General features: G+C 38.3%; 1 protein-coding gene across 3 annotated transcripts in view; it reads left to right on the top strand.

The window, feature by feature from the left end:
* Positions 1-25,505, top strand: part of TAOK3 (TAO kinase 3) — a 140,055-nt gene that overhangs the window by 107,392 nt on the left and 7,158 nt on the right. For all 3 annotated transcript variants that reach the window (XM_054594158.1, XM_054594159.1, XM_054594157.1), the window contains 6 exons: positions 766-900; positions 8,964-9,200; positions 10,681-10,809; positions 14,669-14,872; positions 22,848-23,087; positions 24,483-24,695. In XM_054594158.1, coding sequence (XP_054450133.1) covers positions 766-900; positions 8,964-9,200; positions 10,681-10,809; positions 14,669-14,872; positions 22,848-23,087; positions 24,483-24,695 — 1,158 coding nt within the window. The remainder of the gene's footprint in view (positions 1-765; positions 901-8,963; positions 9,201-10,680; positions 10,810-14,668; positions 14,873-22,847; positions 23,088-24,482; positions 24,696-25,505) is intronic.

Genomic DNA, 25,505 nt, shown 5'->3' with positions numbered 1-25,505 from the left:
ATACTTGATTAAATCAGTCAAGGGCATTAAATTCCAGCCTTCCGCACTCTAGTGAGCATACCGAGACTGAGTTGAGGAAGAATTTGTGAAAGTAGCATTTGGTTAAAATTGTATGCCTGTCTCTTTAAATCTAAAAAAAAATCCTTTCAGAAGCTGTAGAGAGAAGGTGCTAGAACTGTGTACGATCATGACTGGAAAGCAGGATCCCTCAGTGACTGCCGAATCTTCCCAGCACAAGATAGAGAGGCAGTTCAGCACAAGCCTACACTGGTTCTAGGCAGAACGATGATCCTACCGAACAGATCTCAAATAAAATTAAATTGAGAAAGCAGATCTTTCAAGGGAATGAGGCGGAGGCTCGCTTTTATGTTAAAAGCAACCAGCATCCTCCTGGCTAGACATGGACATGACATTTTTAAAGGAATTATTTGGTTACAGCATCTTAAACAAACTGTTCTAAGGAGTCTGTACATTGCATTGTTTTTTCTATTCTTTTTTTCTTTTGCATATATGTGATTCTGGAGGTAAAGAAAAAGCCTGCCAGGGATTCAGAAGGCATCCCACTAGCGATCAGCTGACATTCCTAACTGAAGGCTGCAATGTGTTGCTTATTCATTTTGTACCGTGGGAGCTGCGGGGACTAGCAGAGAGCTAAACTATGCATTTCAAACAGCAGTGCTTGTGCAGAAAGAGGGGTGAGAGAGAGGCAGCCGGCGAGGAAAGAGCACAGCTGGACTTTCTCCTTGTTTTTATCCATTTCTGCAGGATCATGTATTCATAAGGGATGAGGCGGGCCACGGCGATCCCAGGCCTGAGCCACGGCCTACCCAGTCAGTTCAGAGCCAGGCCCTCCACTACCGGAACAGAGAGCGCTTTGCCACGATCAAATCAGCATCTTTGGTAAGCAAACACCCCTCTACTCACCTTCCCTTCCTTCCCCTCCTCCCCATCTGGCAGCCTCTCGCCCTCCCTGAGCTTCTCTCGGCTTCATGGATGGGAGGAAAGGAGTCAAGAATGTTTTCTCCCTCCTAATAATTTTATTCATTTTAGAAAAAATCTGTTGGCATAGCAACCTGATCTCAGATATTTTAGCATTGTCTACGGCATGGGAAAAAAACCTTTGTGTGTCTGTGTGTGTGTATGTGTGTGTATTTATATATGCTGTATGTGCAAAATGAAAGGCCTTTAAGATGAAGTTGCTAACATATCTAATTTTTTAAAAGCTATTTTTGTCTTTTCATTAAAATAGTAATGCTAAAAATATTTTAAAGGTATTTGATGTATGTGTTTGCAGGGCAGTATGCTTCTTTTTATATAGATTCATGTGTGTCTATAATGTATACACATACATCAAAAGATAAAACACAATTTTTAAAAATATATGGTTGCCGGCTACTGTATGTAATTGTGGAAAATAAGATACTTGCTTCCCAGGGATGGATTGCTGGTTCGTTCTGGTTCATTCATTTATTTATTGCAACAATGGTAGTGGCTGCACTTCCCCATTTAACCCCTGAAGAATTTCATGGGACCAATAAAGCAAGAAGGGCTTTGTAGGAGAGGATAGGGATGGTTGTGGAAAAAAAGATACTGTAGGATCCTTCAGCATTTTTACTATCGCAAATGTGATTGCTGGATGCCCTTGTAGTAGCAAAAGGGGTGTGTGCTGGAAGAGTTAGTTTTCATGCCTCCTCCCCTTGGTCCCCAACGCGTGCGCGTGCGCGCTCACACACACACACACACACACACACACACACACACACACTCACATCGTTTCATCCTTGGCACTCTAAACTCTCTTTAATCTTTTGCTTCTGAATCTCACTTCTTAGCCAAAAAATTATTGAAATATTAGTTGATTTGCCCAAATTGATGTTAGAGGTTACATGTGCAGGAAGAGTTACACTGCCTGGCTATTACATTTAGAACCTATGATGACATCATCCGAGGCCGACCCAGAAATGATTATTTTTCTTGTCCTATTTTTTAAACCCAATTTCCACTTTTATTTCTCAAGTCTTTAAAAGGCTTCAATTATCTTTTGGAATTGGTAATGGATTATAATTTTTTAAACCCCAAATATAAGGAAAATGGGAGTTAAAGCACCTACATATTGCTGTTCCTGCTGCTGTCTAAAAGCAAGCAATTGAACATAGACTCCTTATAAATAATAAGCCTGCCTTTAAGTTCCTTTGTATAGAAGTTTTTTTTGTAATTTTTTATGGGCAATTTTTCATTTTAAAGGAATGCGATACTGTGTAATGGAGATCTTAAAATGTCCACTATGTATTTCCTAGTGATTGTTAAGCACCTAAAAAACATGCTTCTGAGTCTAAATAAAGCATGAAATATTAAATAATAAATATCTTCAAGCCATGATATCTGACAAAAGAAGAAATATGGTATTTATGGAATATTACTACGTACTACCGACTGTTGTGAGACTTGTAACCTTTATTCAGACCTGTTCATGTTGAAATGAGAGGAGAAAAGATGAACAACCACTAAGAATCAGAGCACCACAAGCAGGTTTTGAATGTGAAGCAGACATTACACCAAGTGGATTTCCCCTCTCTGGGACAGGTTCTCTTCTTTTTCACTTGCCACACCCTCATTCCCACATCATATATTCATGACCTCTCCTACCTCCTAGTAAGTAAGATACTACTACTACCATGCCAGAATGATCCTACGTTTGCGTTTGTGAACTCACCCAGGGCTGCTCTGTGCATATACCAGCCATCACAGTCTTCCTCTGTATGGATAATGAAAACTGCTTCCCTGCTAGGCCACCTCAGGGCTGTGGGCAAAGTCCTCAGGAACCCTCTGAATCCTACAGGCTTCCTAGCACCCATCCAGAGAACAGCTGGGATCTGTCTCTCTGGTGGACTTTTGATTTGCTAAAAGGCCCCTGCCACTGTATTAAGTTAAAAACAGTGTAGCTGATAGGCTGTTGCTGTAGCCACAAAATAAGTTGTTTTTTTTGTGAAAAACCCTCTCCAAATGTAATGCTTTGGGAATCACAGTGGGATTGATGGGAGTTTATCAGAGTTTAGTAGTGTTTGTATCTAGTGGTTCTTAGGGAAAAAATAATTAATGGAAGAGAAAAGGGATATGATGTTGTATGATCCCACATTCCATTTTGAACAATCTAACTATTAGGATGAATGTTTTAATGTATATTATCAAGTACTACCCATTATGTTATTTTAAAGGCTAATTTCATTAGGAATATATAAATCAGTATCCTGGAATATCAAAAAGGAGTATCTAGTTTTTAAACTATATTATGACTCTTACTGTATTTCATGGATCCCAACTGAAAATGAAAAAGGACCAAAATTACTTAAGTGACATAAGAGTAAGAGCAAGATTGTGGAAAAATGAAGGTCCACTATAACAAATAGTCAAATTGTTGAAACCTCTCTCCTTTTATCATAATTGGTAGCAGTACTGTATTTATTTATTTATTTATTTATTTATTTATTTATTTATTTAGGTTTTACTCTTTCTTTACAGTCTTCTAGAAGTGATAACGAGCCACAGAATGACCCAAAAGGGAACAGCAAAATGGGGAGTTCAGAAATGAAATTTTCAATTATAGTGCTAGACAAATAAGTGATGAGTGTATGCTTTAAAGAGACTTGCAAACTGAAAAAAAACATATATATTGTTTCTCAAATTTGTTTTATCAGCCTATCTTTTCTACATAGCTTAAAGGAAGTCTGGCTATGTGGTTTTTCTCCTCACCATTTCTTTTATATTGTGCATCTGAATGGGGTCATTGGCAAATATATGAAGCCCATGGGCTATGGGCTTTTACAGCTGGATATTTTTATTATTTTGGTACCTTAAAACTGAGATTTTTATTTTATTATGCACCCTAGACAATTGCATTTGTAACAAAGAAAAAGCAAGGACTGCCAACCTTGATACCAGAGGAAACCCTAAGGAAATTTAAGAACTATACATTTAATTTTAATCATTTAAGGGAAAGATTATTGACCTTATTTTGAAAAAATAGGAAAAGTAAAGGCATTTTGTGGAACCTTTTAAATTTATTCTTTCTTCTTCTTCTGCAAGAAAGTTCATATCTGGCTGATTCATTATTTGGAGAAAGGAATTGTTTATGTCATTATTCAGAATTATGGAATTCTTGGGTCTTTGAAATATGTTTTTCAGTTTCTATTGTTGGTGGATGGAGATCCTGATATTTTAATTAGATTAGTGACCCATGAGAGTGTTTTCAGCTAATATTACATCTGATGTCATTTCTTCTTAAAATTTCATAATGTCCTGGGTCACTGGCTGTTCCCATAATAAATGTTAATATAAAGAGCTCCATGACCATATCTATCTGTCAGACAATTCTGCTTTGCATCTTATGAAGGAATTCTCACTGGAATGCTGCTACACAGGTGAATTTATTTTAGAATACACATTAGGGAGAGGGACACAAAACTCTTAGTTTCTAATTTCCAGAAAAGCATATAGAAGAAAATGATTATTGCTCTATATAAGCAAATATATATTCTTTGACTTTGGTTTTACAGATTCAGTAGAGAAGTTCATATAAAAATGGAGTCTTTATTTGGATTTTTTTTTTTAATTTTTAAAGATTTGTTATTTTTGTATTTTTACAGAGAGAGCAAGAGAGGGAGAAAGAGAGGCAGAGAAATATTAATGTCTGTTTGTCTCTCATGTGCTCCACAACCAGAGACCTGGCCTGCAACCCAGGCATGTGCCCTGACTGGGAATTGAACCGGCACCCCTTTGGTTCACAGGCCAGCACTCAATCCACTGAGCCACACCAGCCAGGGCTTCATTTGGATTTTTTAATATGCAACCTAATTATTCAGCCAGTTGTGAAATTGGGTACCTAAATGAGTTTGATAGACAAGCATAAAAATATTAGAGCCTCAGCAATGAATACTACTGTTTCACCTCTCATGAGCCCTGCTGTTCTATTTCTAAATGTTTAAAACTATGTTCTCTTCCTGGATAGCATATCAGAGGATGCTTATCAAAATATTTTATATCTCCTCTTTCCTTTCTGTTAACTTCTTAATCTCACTGAAATCATTGCTGATACCATGGTTTGCTTGCGTGGCCCAGTCTATATGCCCATCCCACATAACCCAAGGCTCTCAATAAACATGTGTTAAATGCAAGAATGGGCAAATTAATGAATAAAGTCTCTTCCAGCCCTGCTACCACATCAGAATTTGAATTTATAAATGTGCAGAGTTCTTTTTGTCAGTTTTTCTGTATAAGGCAGAATTGCCTGTTATCAGTCATTACTTTTCGTGTGAACTTAAGACATTTTTCCCCCAGGTATTCTAAAGAGTGGAATGTCAAAATTTTAATGCCAAAATGTGACTCATTGTATTCTTTTTAAGAACTTGCTATAAATTTCATTTGTTCTAAGTTCTGAGAGTAGCCAGTTTTACCATAAGCATTATTTTAATCCTTACATATAATTAATTAATCTTGTAAGTTGGCTTTGATCTCTAAGAGGGTAACATTATCAGCCACCATGCTCCTCTTTTATGTCTGGTAAGTTGCTGATCAGCCTTTTAGTGAGGTGTTGTGTAAATACTGGGTAGGCATATCACACACTTTGGGTGACATGGTGTGTTTGAAGGCCACATTTTGCTGGAATTAAATCAGGTAGAATGGAATGGCTATAGTTCGTAATTCAAATTTAGAAATTATACATACTCATTTTATAATCCACAACCTGGATACAAGTACAGTTTTATTGTTAAACTTGCCCCTTCTCTTAGATCCACTTCTTCTGGTATATGTCCTCATTAGCAGAAATGCTTAGTGGAGAGAAAAAGAGACAGATTACTCAGAGTTTGGCAGGAGAAGAAATGGAACCAACATCTATTGAACATTTCCTATTTGTCAAACACCTTTCTAGGCACAAATGTTATCTTATCAGCAATGTCCTCCTAGGAGTGGTTCCTCTTTGTATATGAATACTGAAAGGTTTCAAGGGCTAAGTAATTTGCCCAAGGTCAGTTATATAGTAAGGACTAGAATGAGATTTGTCTCCAAGCAACCTACTGTGTGTACAAGATAAACTTCTTGCTTTTAGTTGATCACATTTTTGAAACCATGATTGTGAAAACTACAACTCCTGCATTTCCATAACTTCTTCTCATTCTCAGACTTACTCAATTTGTAACTTGGACTTAGCATTCTCTTCAGCTTTGATTGTTTGGGTATTGATTCCCTTCATTACTTCATAACGGAAGGTTTCATTCATTTTTGCCTTGGTGATATGAATTTTCTCAGGTAATTTCAGAACCATAGGTCCTTAGTTCAAATCCCAGGCTTCATAAAAATAAAAGAGGTAAATTACATGAGAAAGCACTTTGTAAATCATAAAGCATGATACAGATTATGAGCTCTTTTTTTATTTTTTTGACAAAATAGTGTATTCATAAGACATGAAGTTTAAACTTAAAACACAGAGACATACATAACTATAGGCAACATTTCTTAAAAATAAATTTCATGTTAGACTTCACAAGTGAAGCATCTAGTTGTACTTTTATTTACATTCATCTATATAGCTTGAGCATGGAAATATAAAACTATCTGTATCTAAAAAGACAATTACTTTGAAAATTAGAAACCTTAGTTGTACAAATGGAAGGTGATGTTATGAATTTAAGATGATTATCCAAATTTTGAGAAGCATTTTAAAGCAAGTGTCTCTCCTGGAATTTAATGATGTACAATGCTAGCATGTTGAGCTTTGTAATTTATTTTTGCCACATAATTGTATGATCTAGTATGCAGTAGGACCACCCTTTTCCCAAAGACTCACCCACCAATTAAGAGAGAAAATTGCTCTTGACACAGCCCATTTCTGTTTTATCTTTAGGCTGTCTGATTTAGGAAAATGGCCATGCTTTATTTTATTGACCACGAACCAGTCAAACATTCTCCTGGCGAGTTTAAATGTATCATGATAGCCTTAGAATGTGCCATGCCTCAACTTTGGGGATCTGAATAAAGGAGTACTAAAATAAGAAAAAATAAGTACACAGATAAAACGTCTCTCAAACTACTTACCCTCAAACAGACATTTTTACTGCCATATTTGTCTAAAAACAAGCGAGTTCAGAAAGGACTAAATGGTATCCTTTCTGTTGATTGGAATTGTTTTTAATCCCTACAGTTGAACCTCAAGAAGGCACAAACATGAGAAATTGAAATATACATATATATTTCAAACTACTTTCTTTTTTATCATGAAATGAGTCCATTAGAAAACACATAATTGTGCTGGCAAAATAGATTATTTATAATATTTAAAGAGTTAGGTGCCTCTTTGGTGATGATATCCCTTTTTGGTCTTGAAATATTGTCTACTCTTATTCCTCATACTTTAAAGAGGATTGTCCTTTAGAAAAGAGAAATGAATATGAAACTGAGAGTTTCATCTGGAAAGGTTTCAAAGTTCGGCTAATGTTTAATGGTGTACTTTGATAATACTATCCAGTTACAGAACAGTACTCTTCTGATAGTATGGGCTCAGTCTAATACGCAGGGACACCTTCTAAAAAGAGCAGAGAAACAAACTGTCCTTTGTAAAAATACGCTTGCACCCATAAACTGAAAATAGTAGACAGAACTAATAACAGCATGAAATTTTCCAGTAAAACTTGTTTAAGGTTTAGATTGAGAAGTGGCTTATAGTGGATAGGAGTGACTAAATTGCTTTTGAAAAACAAAACTAAAGTTATAATCTTGTAATTAAAATTTTTTTCTAAAATGAGAAGGAAGTTACCAGAGAGTCTGAAAGGAAAATAAAGAATGGTGATAAATTGAAGGAAGGACTGAAAAATCAGAAAAGGTTTAATGGGTAGAAATGAGATATCAAAATTCACATTTGCAGTCTTCAGTTTGTTGGCTATTCAGTTGAGAATGGGTTAAGCAAAAACTACTAAGAAAAATGGCCATCCAGAAATCACAAAAAATGTTTTTTCCTCTTAAGAAGAGCAAGTTAGATGTATTATAGTTTTTTAACATCTCTTCTGCAGGGAAAGAAGGAGAGGAGGGAGACAGATGATTTAAAGGGAGAGAGTTCTTTCTCTCTTGATTCATATTAATAATATTTCAAACTATTCAAACTATTTTTGAGAGGATATTCAAGATTCCTATGACTGTTAGACATGATTCTGAACAAAAAACAAGTAGTATGATATGGTACAGTGGTTCTCAGTCCGAGGGATCATCCCCCTCCCACAAAGGAGACATTTGGGGGAGGACATTTGGCAATGTCCAGAGACATTTTTTGTTGTCTTGGCTTGGAAGTGCTACCTGACTGTAGTGGGTAGGTAGGTCAGAGATGCTGCCAAACATTCTACAGTGCACAGGACAGCCCCCACAACAAAGAACTATCCGATTCATTGCCAATAGTGCCAAGGTTGAGAAACACTCATATAGTGGAAATAGTATGGCTCTGGAATCAGGCGGAAATGGGTCTGAATCCCAATTCTATACTTATTAGCTCCTTGACCTTGAGCATATATAGGAGTAGGCAAAAGTAGACTTACAGTTGTTCATATGAAAAAAGACATGCAGGTTATGATTATTACAATAGCTTTATTAACTCAAAAGAATGTCACTCACAACAGTAAACCTACTTTTGCCCACCCCCTGATATAATGACATATCAAAAACGTGTAAATATATTTTGGCTGAAAGAATAAATTAATTCTGTCAAGTCTCAGTTTCTTAATCTACAAAATGAGGGTGGTAATACCTACCTTATGGATGAATAAAATGATTGAGTGAATGAGATGATTTTTAGGATTAAAGATAAAGTATACAAAGAGCACCCAGCACAGTGCCTGGTACAGGTAAATGTTCAGGTAATAGTAGGTAAATTGATGGTTACAATGAACCTGGTTACCTGAGTTCTGTTCCCCAACCCAAATCAGGTTACACGGCAGATCCATGAGCATGAGCAGGAGAACGAGTTGCGGGAACAGATGTCAGGATATAAGCGGATGCGGCGCCAGCACCAGAAGCAGCTGATCGCCCTGGAGAACAAGCTGAAGGCTGAGATGGACGAGCACCGCCTCAAGCTACAGAAGGAGGTGGAGACGCATGCCAACAACTCGTCCATCGAGCTGGAGAAGCTGGCCAAGAAGCAAGTGGCTATCATAGAAAAGGAGGTCAGTATGTGCATGCATGCCTTTGTGCCACAGCCACGCCAGGCCTGTTCTGGGCGGGGGAATCATGTTAGCAGGAGGCAGGAGGGGTGTGATTTTTGGTGATAAAGGAACAGTGTTGCTTTAGTAGGGGAATGGGGATGGCTTTATGGGGCTCCTTGAAATTATCATTAAAAATTAAAATAGTAACTAAAGGTGTGTATCACATTCTTGTCTCTTCAAGCATCAGTCCTTCACTGGGGGTCTGGGTACAATTTTTTTTTTTTTTAATGCTTCTATTCTATGAAAACTTGCACACTTCGGGTCTGTTACTGTGCCTGCCATACCCACAGTCCTCTTCGAAGGAAAACTGCTCTACAAATAGTCTCTTTTAGTGATGATAATCCCTGCCTACAGCTGATTGGACTAGGGATGGTCACCTGACCAGCTGCAGAAAGTAATTAATCTGGCTGTTGCTTGGGTATTCTAGAGAACATTTCTCTCTCCCATTCAGGTTCTAAATTAATTTTCAAAACACACGAGAGGTTAAGGTAGATAGAGAGTCAAAATACCACCTTTATTACTGATAAATATTAGATGGATGAAGTGATTTCTGTCTGAAGAAAAATAGGCCTAATCCTGCTGAACAAAACCAGACCTACCTACCCAGGCATTACTCGTGCTAAACCAGTCGCCTTGCCTGTCACCCCTCATAAGACTTACATAGTGCAGAAGAGCAGGGTGAACATGTGCTCCCTGAGAATGGAGTGACTGGGGACAGGGTGCCAGGGGTGTTTCAGTAATCAGGTTCTCTCCACATGAAAGGAAACCTCAGAATTGTGGAAGAAGCGTTCCCCCAGCAGCCATCCATCTGTGAGGCAGCCTGGCATGAAAACCTCAGCCCAAAGAGGGATGATGTTGATTAAATAAACCAGTCAGATTTTTTCTTGGGAATTTGACTTGGTAAATATGTGAAGACAGTTGTTCATAATGGAAGAATTGTTAATGGATCCTAAATGTTAGATAAGATACATAAAAAAGAACCATGAAGCATAATTCCCTTTCTAGCTGTTAAGTATCTCATTTACATATGTGCTTTATTGAATGGTTCCCTAAAACTTAGATTTGGTCACTTTCAGAAACCAATATTTATTGGGTTGTCTTTTAATTGGTCTGTGTTCAATCCACTTAGGAGCCCTCCCAAAATGTCCTGGTGTCTAACTGTTGTGGATTGTATTTCATCCCAGGTATTTTGTGTGTGTGTTTATGGTTTTCCTTCACATTTTTCCCATAATTAGGAATATATTTTTAGTGGTAAAGTTTTCAATTTTTTTATTTAAGATACAGGAAAATAAGAGCAGGCATTTTCTTATTTTGCTTTTAATTAATTTTTACAAAATTTACATTATTTAGCATTTATGAACACTTTTAATGCATTGGAGAATATATAGCTCAATTCTGTGTGAAAAACAATTCATCAAGATCATATTTGTTATTTTTACAGGCAAAGGTAGCTGCAGCAGATGAGAAGAAGTTCCAGCAACAGATCTTGGCCCAGCAAAAGAAAGATTTGACAACTTTCTTAGAAAGTCAGAAGAAGCAGTATAAGATTTGTAAGGAAAAAATAAAAGAGGTAAGAACACTAATATTTGTAGTTCCAGTTTGCCATTAGAATGGTTGGAACTTAAAACTGATTCTTCTTACATTGTGATCAATATGTAGTCTAAAGCATTGATTCTCAAACTTTATATTAGAATCACCTGAAATGCTTATTAAAAGAGATTGCTAGCCCACCCTTAGATTTTCTGATTCAGTGGGTCTGAAGAAGAGTTTGAAATATGCATTTCTAACAAGTTCCCAGGTGATACTGGTGCTTGTGGTCCAGGTACCACACTTCAAGAACCATTTGTTCTGACTTGAAGCCATTCTTGCTTACTTCCAGTTTATTCACCACACTTCAGCCAGAGTGATCTTTTCAAACCATAAGTCTAGTCATACCCCTTCATGGTTTTAACATTTACTGGCTTCCCATTGCTCTTCAGCTCAAAATACTAGAAGTCCCTACATGGTCTGCTACCAGCCTCCCCTCCAGTCTCGCCTCACACTAGTGTTCTCCCCACCTGCTTACCCCACCCCCAACTCTTCTGCCACATTAGTCACCTTTTGGTTCCTCAAATGTATCAAGCTCTGCCCTTTCCAAAGGTCTTTACTCATACTGTTTCTTCCTCCAGGATGCTCTCCCCACTCCTCACCTTCAGTCCCTCCCTGACCACAATTCTGCTGTTTATTTCTTCTCCTTCCCCTTGTAAGGTTTAGGATTGTTTATTAGTACCTTAGCTTAAGTATCACTGCCTCAGGGAACCCTTCCTGACTGCCTCAATTAAGACAGGTGCCTCTGGTTTCATAATACTACTTTTTAATTACACATTTTTCAGCGATTCTTTAAGCTACTTTCCCTACTGGCCTGCTGGCCAACAAGTGACATATGCAGAGACCATGATTGGTTGGGTTTTTTGGGGGGCGGGGCAGGGTTTGTGTGTGGTGTGGGTTTTCTTTTTTTCTGTCCATGACTGGTCCCTGTGTCTGGTACATGTGAATATTTAATAAGTGAATGATTAATTCTTGAATGTTTGGTTGAGGACCACTAGTGGCCTTAGAGAGGCCTCCTGAGGAACTGCAGTTTGGTCTGAAAGCTCCAACTTCTCCAGTTCTCCTTTTACCAGTACTTACAGGTGAATTGCCTTTGCCTCCAGTTCCATAGGCTTTCCTTCTCATAAGGCTTAGGATTCTTATTTGTTGACTATTAGTGTATTAGGTGTTAATAAAATTCAATATGGGGCATTGTTCTAGTATATGAAATCATTCATTCGGGCTCAGATTCTAAGTTAACAATATGGAACTTAGCAAGGTCCCTCTTCATTTCTTTTTTAAACTAGGAAGTGAAAGCAAATGTTTGAGGGTGGGGCCCCTAGGCCTTCTGCCCTGCCCAGACGTGCCACTGGTAATTGTTGGGCCTGACAAAAATTGGTGTTTGCCCTGCCCAGCCTGAGGGGAAGAGTTTCTGACACCAAAAGTTCTAGAAAACCAAGCTGTAGTGAAAAATAGCCCCAACTAATAGGGACCACACTCTCCATTTTCTCTTAATTACTGCTTGAGTCTAGTTGTTAGGTCATAACAGAACAATGTTTCTGGATCACAGAGATAACCTTAATTTCTCGTAAAGAAATTTTGATATTTTCCCAGCTGGAAATGCATTCTTATTTTTAACGCCCAGTGCTTACTCATGCCCTGGAGGCTGTACAACAGGACTGTGGCCACCGTTTCAAGCTTTTTTAATACCCAAGTATTGGGAGATTGCGTGAACATTTCTAGGAGGTTCTTTTACAGAACAGCATCCAAGAGTCCCCACTCAGTCTTCAGGCATAAGGCTATTTTCGGTTCACCATACTCAGACTTACGAGTGGAAGAGACTACAGGCCTAAACTCACAAGTCTCAGCACGCTCATGATGGAAAACAAGCCTAAACCCATTTGAGATAGCCTCAATAAGCCTTTCTGTGCAAAGCTAATATTACTCCTTATGAAGTAAAGCTTAGTTCATACTATTTAAAGGGGCATATATATTTAGTATTGATATATTTAAAGGTATTGTCCTTGAGATGACAGAACAATTTCTATTATTTCCACTGTTGATAGATAACAGGGTCACAGATAATACAGAATGATGGATGGTCTAGAAATAATTTATTCTTGATTTTGGAGTGAATTTTTATGATCATATTTGAAGTTTTGTATGCAGTATAGTGGTTAATGCCAAACCTAGTAGTGAAGTCATGGCATCAAGAAATGAGTCACCCCACCTTCCTAGTGTGATCCCAGCTTACTCCATGCTGGAAACAGCTCATGCTCTTGTTGATTCCAATATTTCACTTAAGACATCATTGGAACAGAAAAGATGATTTACAAGGACTTTTTGACTAAGCACAAAAATAATCAAAATAGTCTGGATCACAAAACATTAAATAATATAGGTGTTAGCCCTGGCTGGTGTGGTTCAGTGGATTGAGTGCTAGCCAGCAAACTGAAACATCTCTGGTTCAATTCCCAGTCAGGGCACATGCCTGGATTACAAGCTAAACCCTGAGTTGGGGGAATGTGAGAGGCAGCCGATCAGTGTTTCTCTTGCACGTCAATGTGTCTCTCCCTCTCTTTCTCCCTCCCTTCCTCTCTCTCTAAAAAATAAAATAAAATCTTTTTTAAAAATAGGTGTTAGTAATTAAAGGAGATTTCACTGAGTAAGTAGTTAACCAAATATTATGGGTCAAGCTTGTCCATAGGAACAGTATGAATGAAAGAGAGTACACTCTACTTTCTTTAAGAGTAGCCATCTTACTTTCCTCATAGATTACCATTTTAATTGTTCTGATTCACTGCTTTCTTCCCTTTGCCCATATGGGGAATTATGAATTTTGTCCTTTTGAAAATATAGGTGGTTTATAATCCCAAATAAAGACTGTTTGTTTTTTCTAAAATTCAAATAAGTGACATTTGCAATTATCTCCTGTCTTTAATAATCTGTCTACTTCTCAAAGGTGCCTCCTCCTTTGTCCCAGATACTATCATCTCTCACCTGGACCTTTGTACTAGCCTCCTAGCTGTCTCCATGGACACACGCTTGCTTTCTTTATTCTGTTTGCCACATGGCAGCCAGTATCTTTTTGAAATGCATCTCATTATTATGATAACCCCCCATACAAAATCCATTTCTCCTATCCTAAAAATCAGTGTCCTTAACTCGACCTATAAGGCCTCAAGTAGTCCTGTCCTGTCCAGTCTCATCTCATGTGACACTCTACCATACTCTGGCCTTTCAGTTCTTTGAGCACACATGCCATGTTTCAATTAACCCACCCTAAGCATTTCGCATGTGGTTTCCCCTACCCAGAGTATTCTTCCCTTTCCTTTTTGATAGTTAATGCCTACAACTTCTCAAATTTTAGCTAAGTTGTTACCAAGATCCAATATTTTCTACTAAACATTCTTTTAGAACCAGGAGTTTACCTTCAGAGTAGTTATCACAGTACTTTTAGTTAATTTATAATGTTCTTTGATTAATTTTTTATTTTAGACTGAAAAGCCCCATGGTGGTAGATACCATGTTCTTTTATTCACCATTGTATCCTTACACCTTGCACAGTACCTGTCACATGATGGGGACTCAATATATGTGTATTTGATTGAATAGGTGAACAAATAATGCCTGAGAGTTGAAAACTCAGAGACATGGAAACTAACAAGTCTCCCTCTCATTTAATATTCAATTAACTGGGTTTTTTTTAAATGTTGGGGAAGGAGATATGCAACACCAAACCTTTCTGTCTTTGCATTCTCATTTGCTTTCCAAATAATTTAATCTACCATTGTAGTAAACTATTATAGTTCCTTTCACTAATGAGACCGGTATGGGTTTCCCCCCGCCCTTTTTTTGTGAAGGAGATGAATGAGGACCATAGCACACCCAAGAAAGAAAAGCAAGAGCGGATATCCAAGCATAAAGAGAACTTGCAGCACACACAGGCTGAAGAGGAAGCCCACCTTCTCACTCAACAGAGACTGTACTATGACAAAAACTGTCGTCTCTTCAAGCGGAAAATAATGATCAAGCGGCACGAGGTGGAGCAGCAGAACATTCGGGAGGTACTTATGTTTCTAACTATTGTCATTGACTTACGAGACACGAAGTCTTGTGAGGATCATGACCATGTCTGTTTTGTCCATCCCTGTATCACTGGGCTTTATAGACTTAAGCACAGGGCCTGACACAAAGTAGGTATACAAAAAGCCAGAGAATGAATTTACCACTGATAAGAGGAAGCCCATGTACAAAACAAGAAATCAGCTTTTTCCAAATAAATGTTACAGAGTTTTATTTAACACTCATAAGCCATATCATGCAGTAGAGAATCAAAAGAAGTAGTAGAACTTTTGCTTTCAGCCTGCTTTTCAAAGACTTGTTTTTTTGTGACTCCACATCAAACACTTAAAAAACAATATGATGCCCTACAGCTAAGTTCATTCATTCAGTCATCCAGCACTTAGAGAGCGCCCCCTTTGTGCCAGGCCCTGTGCTAGAGACGCCAGAGCTTCGAAGAAGCTGTACTCCTTCTTTCAAGTAGCCCTAAGTCTAAGAAGCAAAATAGACATGTAAAAGACTAATTACAATAGACTATATTAGGTACAATACTAATAGACATATAAATAAAATATCATGGACATATAGTCATGAAAGGGCTTGTAGGATTCAGTGATTGAAGAGATGCCGAGGGTTCTGGGTATGGGGAGTGCAGTGTCAGAACAAGAGTAGTTGGAAGCAGAATGTGGAAGGCCTTTTCTGTTAAGCCAAAGCATTTATATTTTAGTCTGAAGGCAGCTGCGTGGCCATCAGAGGTTTTCAAGCAGGGGAGTGATGATGAGATGTCTTTATTTTGAAGGATTAATGCATCAGTGTGGGGTAGGCTGGAGTGAGGAGAAGTCAAGTACAGTGAGATCAGCTAGATGCTCTTTCTCCAGTTCCACCTGGAAGGGGCCATGAGGGGAGAGAGAAATTAGTTGTGGTTGTTTTTTAATTAGCGTCTATCTTCCTTACCCAACATTGTAAGATTCTTATAAGTTTTTGGAGATTAGATGTGAGTGACATTTCTGAAGCAGAACTGGTATGAGAATTTCAGAAGAGGGAGGAGTAAAAAATGACTTCAAAATTTCTAATTTGGGAAATTGGATGAATGTGATGTTTTTCACTAAGATGAGGAATAGGGAATGTGAATCAGTTGCAGATACAAAGTTCAATAGGAAATCACTGGAACCTGGAATAATCAGAGAAAGAGAAACCTCACAAATGAGCTAGCACATTGATAAAAACACCAAGTTTGTTAAAACCCAGTAGTCCCCTGCATGAGGGAAATGAGCACTTCAGGTACATGTAATGGGAATGTGAATTGGTGTCACTTTTTGGACAGCAGTATTCAAATGGGAAGACAAAAGGGTGGTGCAAACTCAATTTTATTGACCACATATAATTATGGGCGAGGCTCAGACTCTATCTGTGTTATCTCATCTTAGTGGAAGAAGGAGGAACTGCTGAACATTTTTGAACCAGTCAATGATACGGCTAAAATTTTACTTTAGAGAGATCAGCCCAGTTTAGTGGCTACACACAAAGTGATTAGAGAGAATATGAATTCTCGGGGGGTGAAAGCGGTTCTTGTACTGGAGGAGTCTTAGCTATTGCAGCAGTTGGAGGCCCTCCAAAGGGCCTCAGTATGTAAGCATGTGTACAGTACATCTGTGGTATTTCCATTTCAGGGGTGGCAATGATCAGGGAAGGGGGAAATCTAAAAGGATTCCTGATGAGGACAGTAATGGGTTGGGCGGGGGGGGGAGGGGAGGGTTGAGAAACACTGGATTAGAGGGAAGAAACGAAAAGCAAAGAAATTAGGTGGTAGGAAATAGGGCATAGACAAAGATGGTGATGGTAGCTATCAAAAGAATGTAGGTTTGAAACATATTTTGAAGTAGAAGAAGCAGGACTTGGCATATGATAGGATATGAGAGAAAAAATGAAGGTAGAATCAAAGTTATTTCTATGGTTTAAGACTCAAGGAAATTCAGATTTGGGCAGAAACAAAGAAAGCTTAGAGAGGCATTGGTAAGAAACCAAACTAATTCGATATTAGACATGCTGAGTTTGTTGGGAGACAGAAAAGTCCAAATGAAAAAAAAATCCAATAGCCAGTTGGAAGTAACGTGTTTGGGATTCTTTTTATCTGTCAATTATTATTGTCATTTTAACAGCACGTATTTAGAAAAAGTCTGAGGCTAAGGGGACAGTTAATGCCCATAAATGTTATAGAAGACCATTATTCCCCCAAAATGATAGAAACTATATTCATGACTTCATTAATATCAGGTTCTAACCAATTAAGCAAAGAATAGCTCAGTGAGGGTACTTTTCTTGAGAGTCCAGATTTTTTTTTGTTTGATCTTATTCCAGAGCCTTCTTCATGGAAATGTTTTTTCTGTTTACAAAAGTAATCAAAGAACATTGAAAAAAGACAAACAGAGAAAAATACAAGGTTGAGTAGTAAAAGCTCTTGATATTCCCATCCCATCCAATCTCTACCCTGAGAAAGTCATCATTAATTTGGCACATATATTTCTGTATTTCCAGGAGTTTTTTTCTGTCCATATGAGGGGTTCCCCCAAAAAACCAGAATTATCTTTTGATGGGTGGACCCCCTATAGAACAGGCTTCCCCTGCTAGGTGAGTGCTCTAGGAACCCACTGTATCAGTGCACCAGTTGGCATTGTTGTAAGAGGCTGTGTCTGGCTTCAGTGAATTTTTTTTAAAGACTCTTTCACCGTGTTTGCCCATTTTGTGGCAGGTGATTTACAAGTGCACCTGTCCACATCATGCAGAGTGTTCAGCAGTTTTTAACCAGAAATGGCATGACCCCCGTGTCCCACTCTCCCTATTCATGAGATCTCACCCCAAGCTACTTTTTTTTGTTTGTTTGTTTCCCTGGATGAAAAAAATCTTTCAAAGGAAAATGTTTCACCCATGTGGAAGAGGTGAAACAAAAAACAGCAGAAGCACTAAAAGGCGTCAAAATTGACGACTTCAAAAACTGTTTTGAGCAGTGGAAAAAATGTCTCCATAGGTATATTGCATCAAATGGAGAGAACTTTGAAGGTGACTGAAGTTTAAACATGTAAGAATAAATACACATACATTTTTATAAATAAATTCCAGGTTTTGGGGTCCCCTCCTGTATATATTCATAACTGCTGCTTATATATTATATAGAACTTTAGCTTTACAAAATAAAGTTGCATTAGTATCAGTGGTTTATTCGATGTGTAAGCAATAGAAACAAACTGGCTGACTTAGTATGGAGAGGAATTTATTGGAAGGTTAACAGGATAGATGACAGAGCTGAAGAATTACACTGGAAAAGATGAAGAATCAAGCTGGAAAAGCAACTCCCATGACCCAAAGAACAAGAGCCAATGGACATTGTTCAGGGCACCCCCTTCTGAATGTGTATCCTCCAACCATGTTTAAGTTTTGTCATTGCTTCTTAGGGTTCAAATTGTTAGGAGAGCTAGAACTTGATTGGGTCACATGCTTACTCCCTTAATTCCTGATTCCAGAAAGGGTGGAGTAGTTTCTTGGAAAAAAGAGAAGCCTGTTAACAAAAGAAGGGGAAAGGGATACTGAACCTACAAAAATAAAAAACAAAAAACAAAACCCTCCCCATATGTCTACCATACTGTTTTGTAACTTTTTTTGTCTTCTACTATCTAGGACATACAGCTCTGCCTCATTCTTTTTTAACCATTAATAGTATTTTTGGCTATAAGATTATTTACTTAATGACGTGCTTCTCAGTGGATGTTTAGTTTAAGTTTTACAGTATTACTAACAATGCTACAGAGGACATCTTTGTACAGAGAACTTTTTACACATATGATAGGATATATTCTCACAAGTGAAATTTCTGGGTCAGAATATATACATTTAGATTTTTAATAGATATCGCCAGTTGACCTCCAAAAGGGTTTGTGCTCCCACCAACAAGGAGTACCTGTTTTCCTGTATCTTTGTCAAAAGTGAGTATTAGCAATTCTCTATTTAAGAAAAAAAGTTTTTGAAAGATCAGCATAGACTAGGTTGAGCCTCTTCCACTATCATCACTGCACACAGATGCCTGCTCTTTTCTAAGCAATCATGAAACTAAGAACTGAAACTAAGAAAGCATGAAATGTCTTAGACTAACAATATCGTCATTTAAAAGTTTGAATTTTAAGTTTTTACTCAACCTCAGAGGGCATGGGGACAAAAATTTTGACTTGAGTGAGATCAGCTGCTTTTAAAGAAGTCAATAGCACTCCCACTGAAACTTACATAAAATGAATGGGTCGCAGTTGGGAAGGGCTTATTAGGGGACACACCCTGGATCCACATTTTACACAGACGGTAGGAGGTAGATTCACATAAAGTCTGGTGATGTGCTTAGGGGCCATGGTATATGAAAATACTTATGTTTCAATACTAAGCTCATGCTCAGCTTGGCGAGATGCTCGAAGCATGAGATGTCTCCCGTCTCACACTCCTGCCAGGGCATGCGTACACTGAGTGCACTGGTGGGCAGAATCACCTGTGCCGTTACATCTGCATTTGTATTTTTATCTCAGCTTACTTTGTTGAGTTTGTTTAAGCTAATGGTACACATGGTGTGGCTCTACCATAAATTGTCATTTGTACAGGTGAAGTAACCATTGCAGAGTGTCTAGTTAGAGCAGAGGAATTCTTCAGAATATTGTAGCGCAGACTGAAAAGACATAAAACAGAAAAATATAAGCCTTCACCAGGGCATCTTTTAGTGGAAAATATTGAAAATCTAAAAACCTGAGTTTTAGCCTCATTTCTGCAATTCCCAAATTCCTTACTGTCATATTTAAAAGAGGTAAATTCCTACAATTTTACCACCATATAGGGTTGCAAGTAGGATTAAAATATATGAAGCCACTTTCAAAACTTGAAAGCATGTTTCACATTATTATGTAGGCACAGCACTGGGCTCCTAATAAGCTGAGTAATTTTTTTTCCCCATGGTTTATAATGTTACAGGCATCTTATCAACTTACATCTTAGCAACTCAGATGTAGGAATTAAAAGTAAATGGAATGACTACTATTATAACAGAAAAGCCATTCCAGTATCATGTTTTTTTCACTTTTCTAATAGTTTATAAAAACTAGTTTTAAGGTATTCACTTCTGAGTACAGAAACATAATGACATGTTTATGTATTCTGAAACATTTTCTTACAGTCTTTCATTTCGTTTTCACAAGAATGGTAGTTCATGGTGGAAAAGTTATCCTCAGCTTTACAACCTGTGGAAACTAAAATGTAGATTAAGAGACTTGCCCAAAGCCATATATGAGTCAATGGAAGAGCTGAAACTGACTCACACTGAGTATTTTTCCATTGATTCTCAAACTTTAGTATATGTCAGAATTAGCTGGGTGGTTTGTAACCCAGGTAATTATGATGGACAGCATCCCATAGCATTCCATTAAACGTAAAAAGAAGCATGTGATTTCTTCTGAAAAGTATTGTTTGCTTCGATCTTTTAATTTTTTTCCCCTGAGGTTCATGGCTCTGGACAGCTCAGATACAATTTGAACTCCTTAGTTTAGGAAAATGTGGAATGTATAAATGCCCAGTATGGAGAGGCTTGGTACTCAAAGGTTCAAAATGACATAGTGATCTAGGAACAGAACATTTACCCATTTCAAGGGCTTTCCTTGGTGTTCCCTTGGTCATTGGACTGGATGGAATAGCTTTAGTCTCTGTGAAGAGCTCACTGTCCTTTAATGCCACCTAGGGGCCAGTTAGTGAATTTTAAAAGAGGACATTTGATGGCCCAGGTAAGAGGAAAACTAGAACATGGAAAAGAAAAATGCAGGAGGAGATTGAGGGAAATGCTCTGGGATATTATCTTTTATTCCTCAAAGCAACTGTAAATTGTGCTTCTGATATTTTCCCACTACCTCCATGAAGGGGTATACTTGTTCATTACTCTATCCCTTGTGCCTGCAACAGTCCTGGCACATGGGATGTGCTCAACAAGGACTTGTTGAATACATAAATGATTGATTAACAACTTTCCTCCAGTAGTAGATGCTGGGCTGTTTAAAGGACTTATATTTAAATAGATAGAAACCCAAATAAACAAGATATTCTCATCCACACCAATATAAAAATGTTACTGGTAATTCTATGAAAATAAATGACTTGCATTTTTCTTTCATAGTGGATCCCATTAGAGAAAAGTGGCCCCCTATTGTTCTAATTTAGTGCCCAGCTCGAAAGCTTTCCCCTTTCCTCAGTCTTTTTAACTAGTAGTAATATCACCCTTTTCAGACATCTTAGAGCATAAAATCTTTACCTCTTTTACACACTTAACAAAGATTTCCAACTTGCTTTTTCTTTTTAAAATTTATACATAAAACTTATTTCCCTGTATTAATTATAAGGTTCTTTGTTCGCATGTTACTAAAATTTATTTGAGCTAGCTTAAGCCAAAAGCAGGGAGTTTGCTACAGAAATATAGGAATGTTTCATAAAACCCAATTGCAGTGATACAGCTGGACCTAGAGGTGTGCTTAGAACTGGTCAGGAACTTGAGCATCAATATGTCCCCTGCACTTGTTTTTTTTCTCTCTTTTTCATTTTTGCTCTGAAGCCCACCTTTCCTCTCTAATCACTCAACCCTCATACAGCATATAGCTACCACATACGTATTTTTTGTCTGACCCTTTATGCTAGTAAAGATTAACTGTCTCAGAATCTCAATTCCAAATTTCTAGTACAGAAAAAATAGATGGACTCATTTAGCTGTGAGCTGAGCGTATACTTCAACCCATGTCTGTTACAATTCCCTAGTAAAATATTAGCTAGTTGAGGACAAAGTCATGGCTTAGTAAATATTTTTATACACCAGAGCACATGGTTCAGATTTTTAATACAGTGTCATTCAGGAAATATTCTTGAACTGGTGAATGAAAAAAATTCCACTCAACTTCCCCCTTCTCCCTTTTTTTCTAGTTTCCTTCCTTTCTCCCCTTCAATAAAAGAGAAAGACATGAATAGAACTGGAAAGAGCAGAATGATTAGAACTAGAAATGATCAAACAGACTATAATGGACAAGATGAAAGGGGAGAGATCCCTGCTTTTCCTCAGCATGCTGTGAACTCTGAGATTTTAAAAAAATAGATAATTGGCCTACTTCTGAAACATAAGGAAAAATAAAACAGGGTATTTTCCCATAAGAACATCGCAGACATACCAGTTTGCTTTAGCAATTCTCAGCTCTGACTGTGTTATAGAATCACCTGGGGACCCTAAAAATATTGATGTCATGGTCCCACCTCAGACAATTATCTGAATTTCACATTGTGGGATTCAGTCGTCTTATGTTTTACAAGCTTCCTCATGTGATTTTAATGGGCAGCCAGGGTATAACCACTGGTTTCACTGAAGAAACATTTATTTAGACCTGTGCATAGCACACCATCTAATTAAGGGTCACAGCAACTCTGTGAGGTAAGAAAGGCTCACATAGAATTACAGTGGTACCTCAGTACTCATCAGCTTCAGAACTTGTCAGACCTGGTCCTCATTGCATTTTGTGAGAAAAAAATGCTTCAGCACTCAGTGCTTGCTTGCCACTCATTGCACTTGCTAGAACTTGTATGAGTCATGACGCCGCCCCACAAGAGAAAATGCTTCACCACTAGTCACTTGCTCACCACCCATTGGAACGAATTGATGACAAGTACTGAGGTACCACTGTAATCACATGTTATAGACGGAGTAATTGTAATAGTTGTGAAGTTGCCCATCTTGTAAAAATGGTGGACCCATATACACAACCTAAATCTCTAGGAATCGTTAATCTAATCTCACCGGGTTACGCTGCCGAACACTGGTGGGTTTAATTCAGAGAGTTGGTAGTGCCATTCCTTTCCATCCCTCAGCTGTGAATTCCATCCAGCCCATCTCCATTCATATCTCTCCATTTTATCTCTTGTTCCTGCATGCAGGAACTAAATAAGAAGAGGACCCAGAAGGAGATGGAGCATGCCATGCTTATCCGGCACGACGAGTCCACCCGAGAGCTAGAGTACAGGCAGCTGCACACGTTACAGAAGCTACGCATGGATCTGATCCGTCTACAGCACCAGACTGAACTGGAAAACCAGCTGGAGTACAATAAGAGGCGAGAAAGGGAACTGCACAGAAAGCATGTCATGGAACTTCGGCAACAGCCAAAAAACTTAAAGGTAAGAGGACATAGAAGTATTTCCCTGTCTGTGCTCCCAGAGGGACTGAATCAGTGGTTCCCACACATGAATGATTGTCAGTTACCTGGGCAACTTTTCAAAATTACAAATTTCTGGGCCCCACACCTACAGAATGAGACTCTCGATATGCAAAGCACAAGAATCTGTGTATAACAAACTCTTTAGAGTCGTTGCTGGACAAGCTGGTTTGACAGCCTTTATACAAGATGATCTCTCCCTTTTTATGTCCGTTATGCAATTTCTCTGACCCCTTCATGACCTGCCCTTTTAAAAATTATAATGTATGGACCAACAACATAAAACCAGGAAATGAGAAAGTTACCTGGCAGGTAGAGGGGAGATAAATTTCATCTGTCATACCAGTAGCTCTCACTACCTTGACTGCTACTGTACTGAGAAAAACTCTAAAGCCACAGCCAAGCTTTTATGAAAAAGTATGATTTATTAGTGACATCTGTCATGGACATGGGGGTCAGGAATGAATCTAGATGTGCCAGACCCTTATTACCCCTGCACTAGAGGTGTGGAGCTCCTCTCACCCTCCTCCAGACGATTTTAGCCGGCTGCTAAATGAGCAGTACGCACTGTGTGGACTAAACCACTGCTCTGTGTCAAGGGAGACATTGTTAGTATTGATACAGATATGAGGCCAGCCTCCATCACTCTGGCCATGCTCCTCTCTAGCCAAATCCTAACCTGCCAGTTAGTGATCCCTGTAATCACAGCTCCTCCAAGTGTTCATGAAGTGTACATGTAGCTATAAGGCAACCCGAGGGAATGCCTTCTGTACTTATGACACACCCACCTTCTCCTTGCCCAAATGCATATTTGATGTTGCTACATGCAAGTATAACCTCTTAATGGGAGGAGGATAACTAAAGTCACTTTCCCTTTTTATTTATGCTGAAATTTAATGGAATTGTCAAGGAGGAGACACAGAGCAGTGAGAGCTGGCTTTACACATTGCCATCCTTGTTCTCATTTGGAAATCAGGGGCATGGGGTAAAACAACACACAATAGAAGAAACTAAAGATTTTGAGTAGGAAACTTAAAATAATTAGCAGATTTTTAACAAACTGAGCTTCGTAGTATGCCACAATCTGCTTAGAGTTATGGTCCCGTGTAACAATTCGTATTTTTAATCCATTTAGAAATACAAAATTACTTCTATTAATTTAATATAAAACCAAAAGTATTGGTAGAGTTAACTCTTACCTGTGTCATATGTATTATTTTCATTATTATTGCCTGGTAATGTGGGTCACTGCATCAAAAGACAGATGGTCCCAGCAACTGTATTGTGTTATTTCAATGGAAGCCTTTCTGTATTTACCTATGTGTCTTTATTTTCTTTTTGTCACTTTTTCACACAGGCCATGGAAATGCAAATTAAAAAACAGTTTCAGGACACTTGCAAAGTACAGACCAAACAGTATAAAGCACTCAAGAATCACCAGTTGGAAGTTACTCCAAAGAATGAGCACAAAACAATCTTAAAGACACTGAAAGATGAGCAGACGAGAAAACTTGCCATTTTGGCAGAGCAGTATGAACAGAGTATAAATGAAATGATGGCCTCTCAAGCGGTAAGTGGTTAGGTTCGGTGCCACGGCCTCAAGAGCTTTGGGAATCAAGAAAACTCAAGATCCAGCCTTTTGTTCCCAAGATGATTCTTGCACAAATTTAGGAAGTTGGTGTTTCTCTGCCCAGAGAACTGAGGAAATGACGACGCTGAATACAGCCAAGCCGATGTGGATACTTGCTGGAATGTGTCTTATGAGATGGAACTCAAGGAGTACCATGCTAAATCAGACTTGAAGCGCATAGGGACTTTGAGGGCAAGATGTGATAGATTCCATATATAATATCATATTTTCATTCGTCAAAGAGTGCTCAACTAATGTCGCGCATAAACGAATAAGATGCACAGACACATTCATTCAATAAACTTTTGCTAAGTATCTATGTTCAGCACCTGCTGGGCTCAGAGATAGTGTGAGCTAGAGAGACAACAGTTGGTCCCTGTCCTCACACTTTAGCCAGTCAAACAAGAAGGTCAGATAATTAAGCAAGAGAAATAAAACATAATAAGGGCTTTGAAGTGGGAGCCAAAGGGCTGTGGAGGATAAGTAGGAACAACTAATCTGGTCTAGGGAAAGCTTCCCAGCAAAAGCCCAAAAGCTTGAAGAAACTCATTTAAGTAAACAGGTTCCATGGAAAGGAATCTACATAGGCAAAGTTCCAAAGTTGGAAAGTGTGCGTTTGGGGACTGAAAGAACTTTAGCAAGAGCCCAAATTTTGAGGAGGAGGATTATGGGAGCCCAAAATAAAAAGGTTATAAAGGTCTTGGTAAGCCAGGGTTGGGAATTTGCCTGGTAATCTATGAAGATTTCACA

This window comes from Pteronotus mesoamericanus, unplaced genomic scaffold, assembly GCF_021234165.1.
Source record: "Pteronotus mesoamericanus isolate MK-2021 breed Mesoamerican mustached bat unplaced genomic scaffold, CSHL_Meso_final scaffold_507, whole genome shotgun sequence".
Lineage (NCBI taxonomy): Eukaryota > Metazoa > Chordata > Mammalia > Chiroptera > Mormoopidae > Pteronotus > Pteronotus mesoamericanus.
Note: the sequence above shows the minus strand (reverse complement) of the source record. Positions and strands in the feature narration are given on the sequence as shown.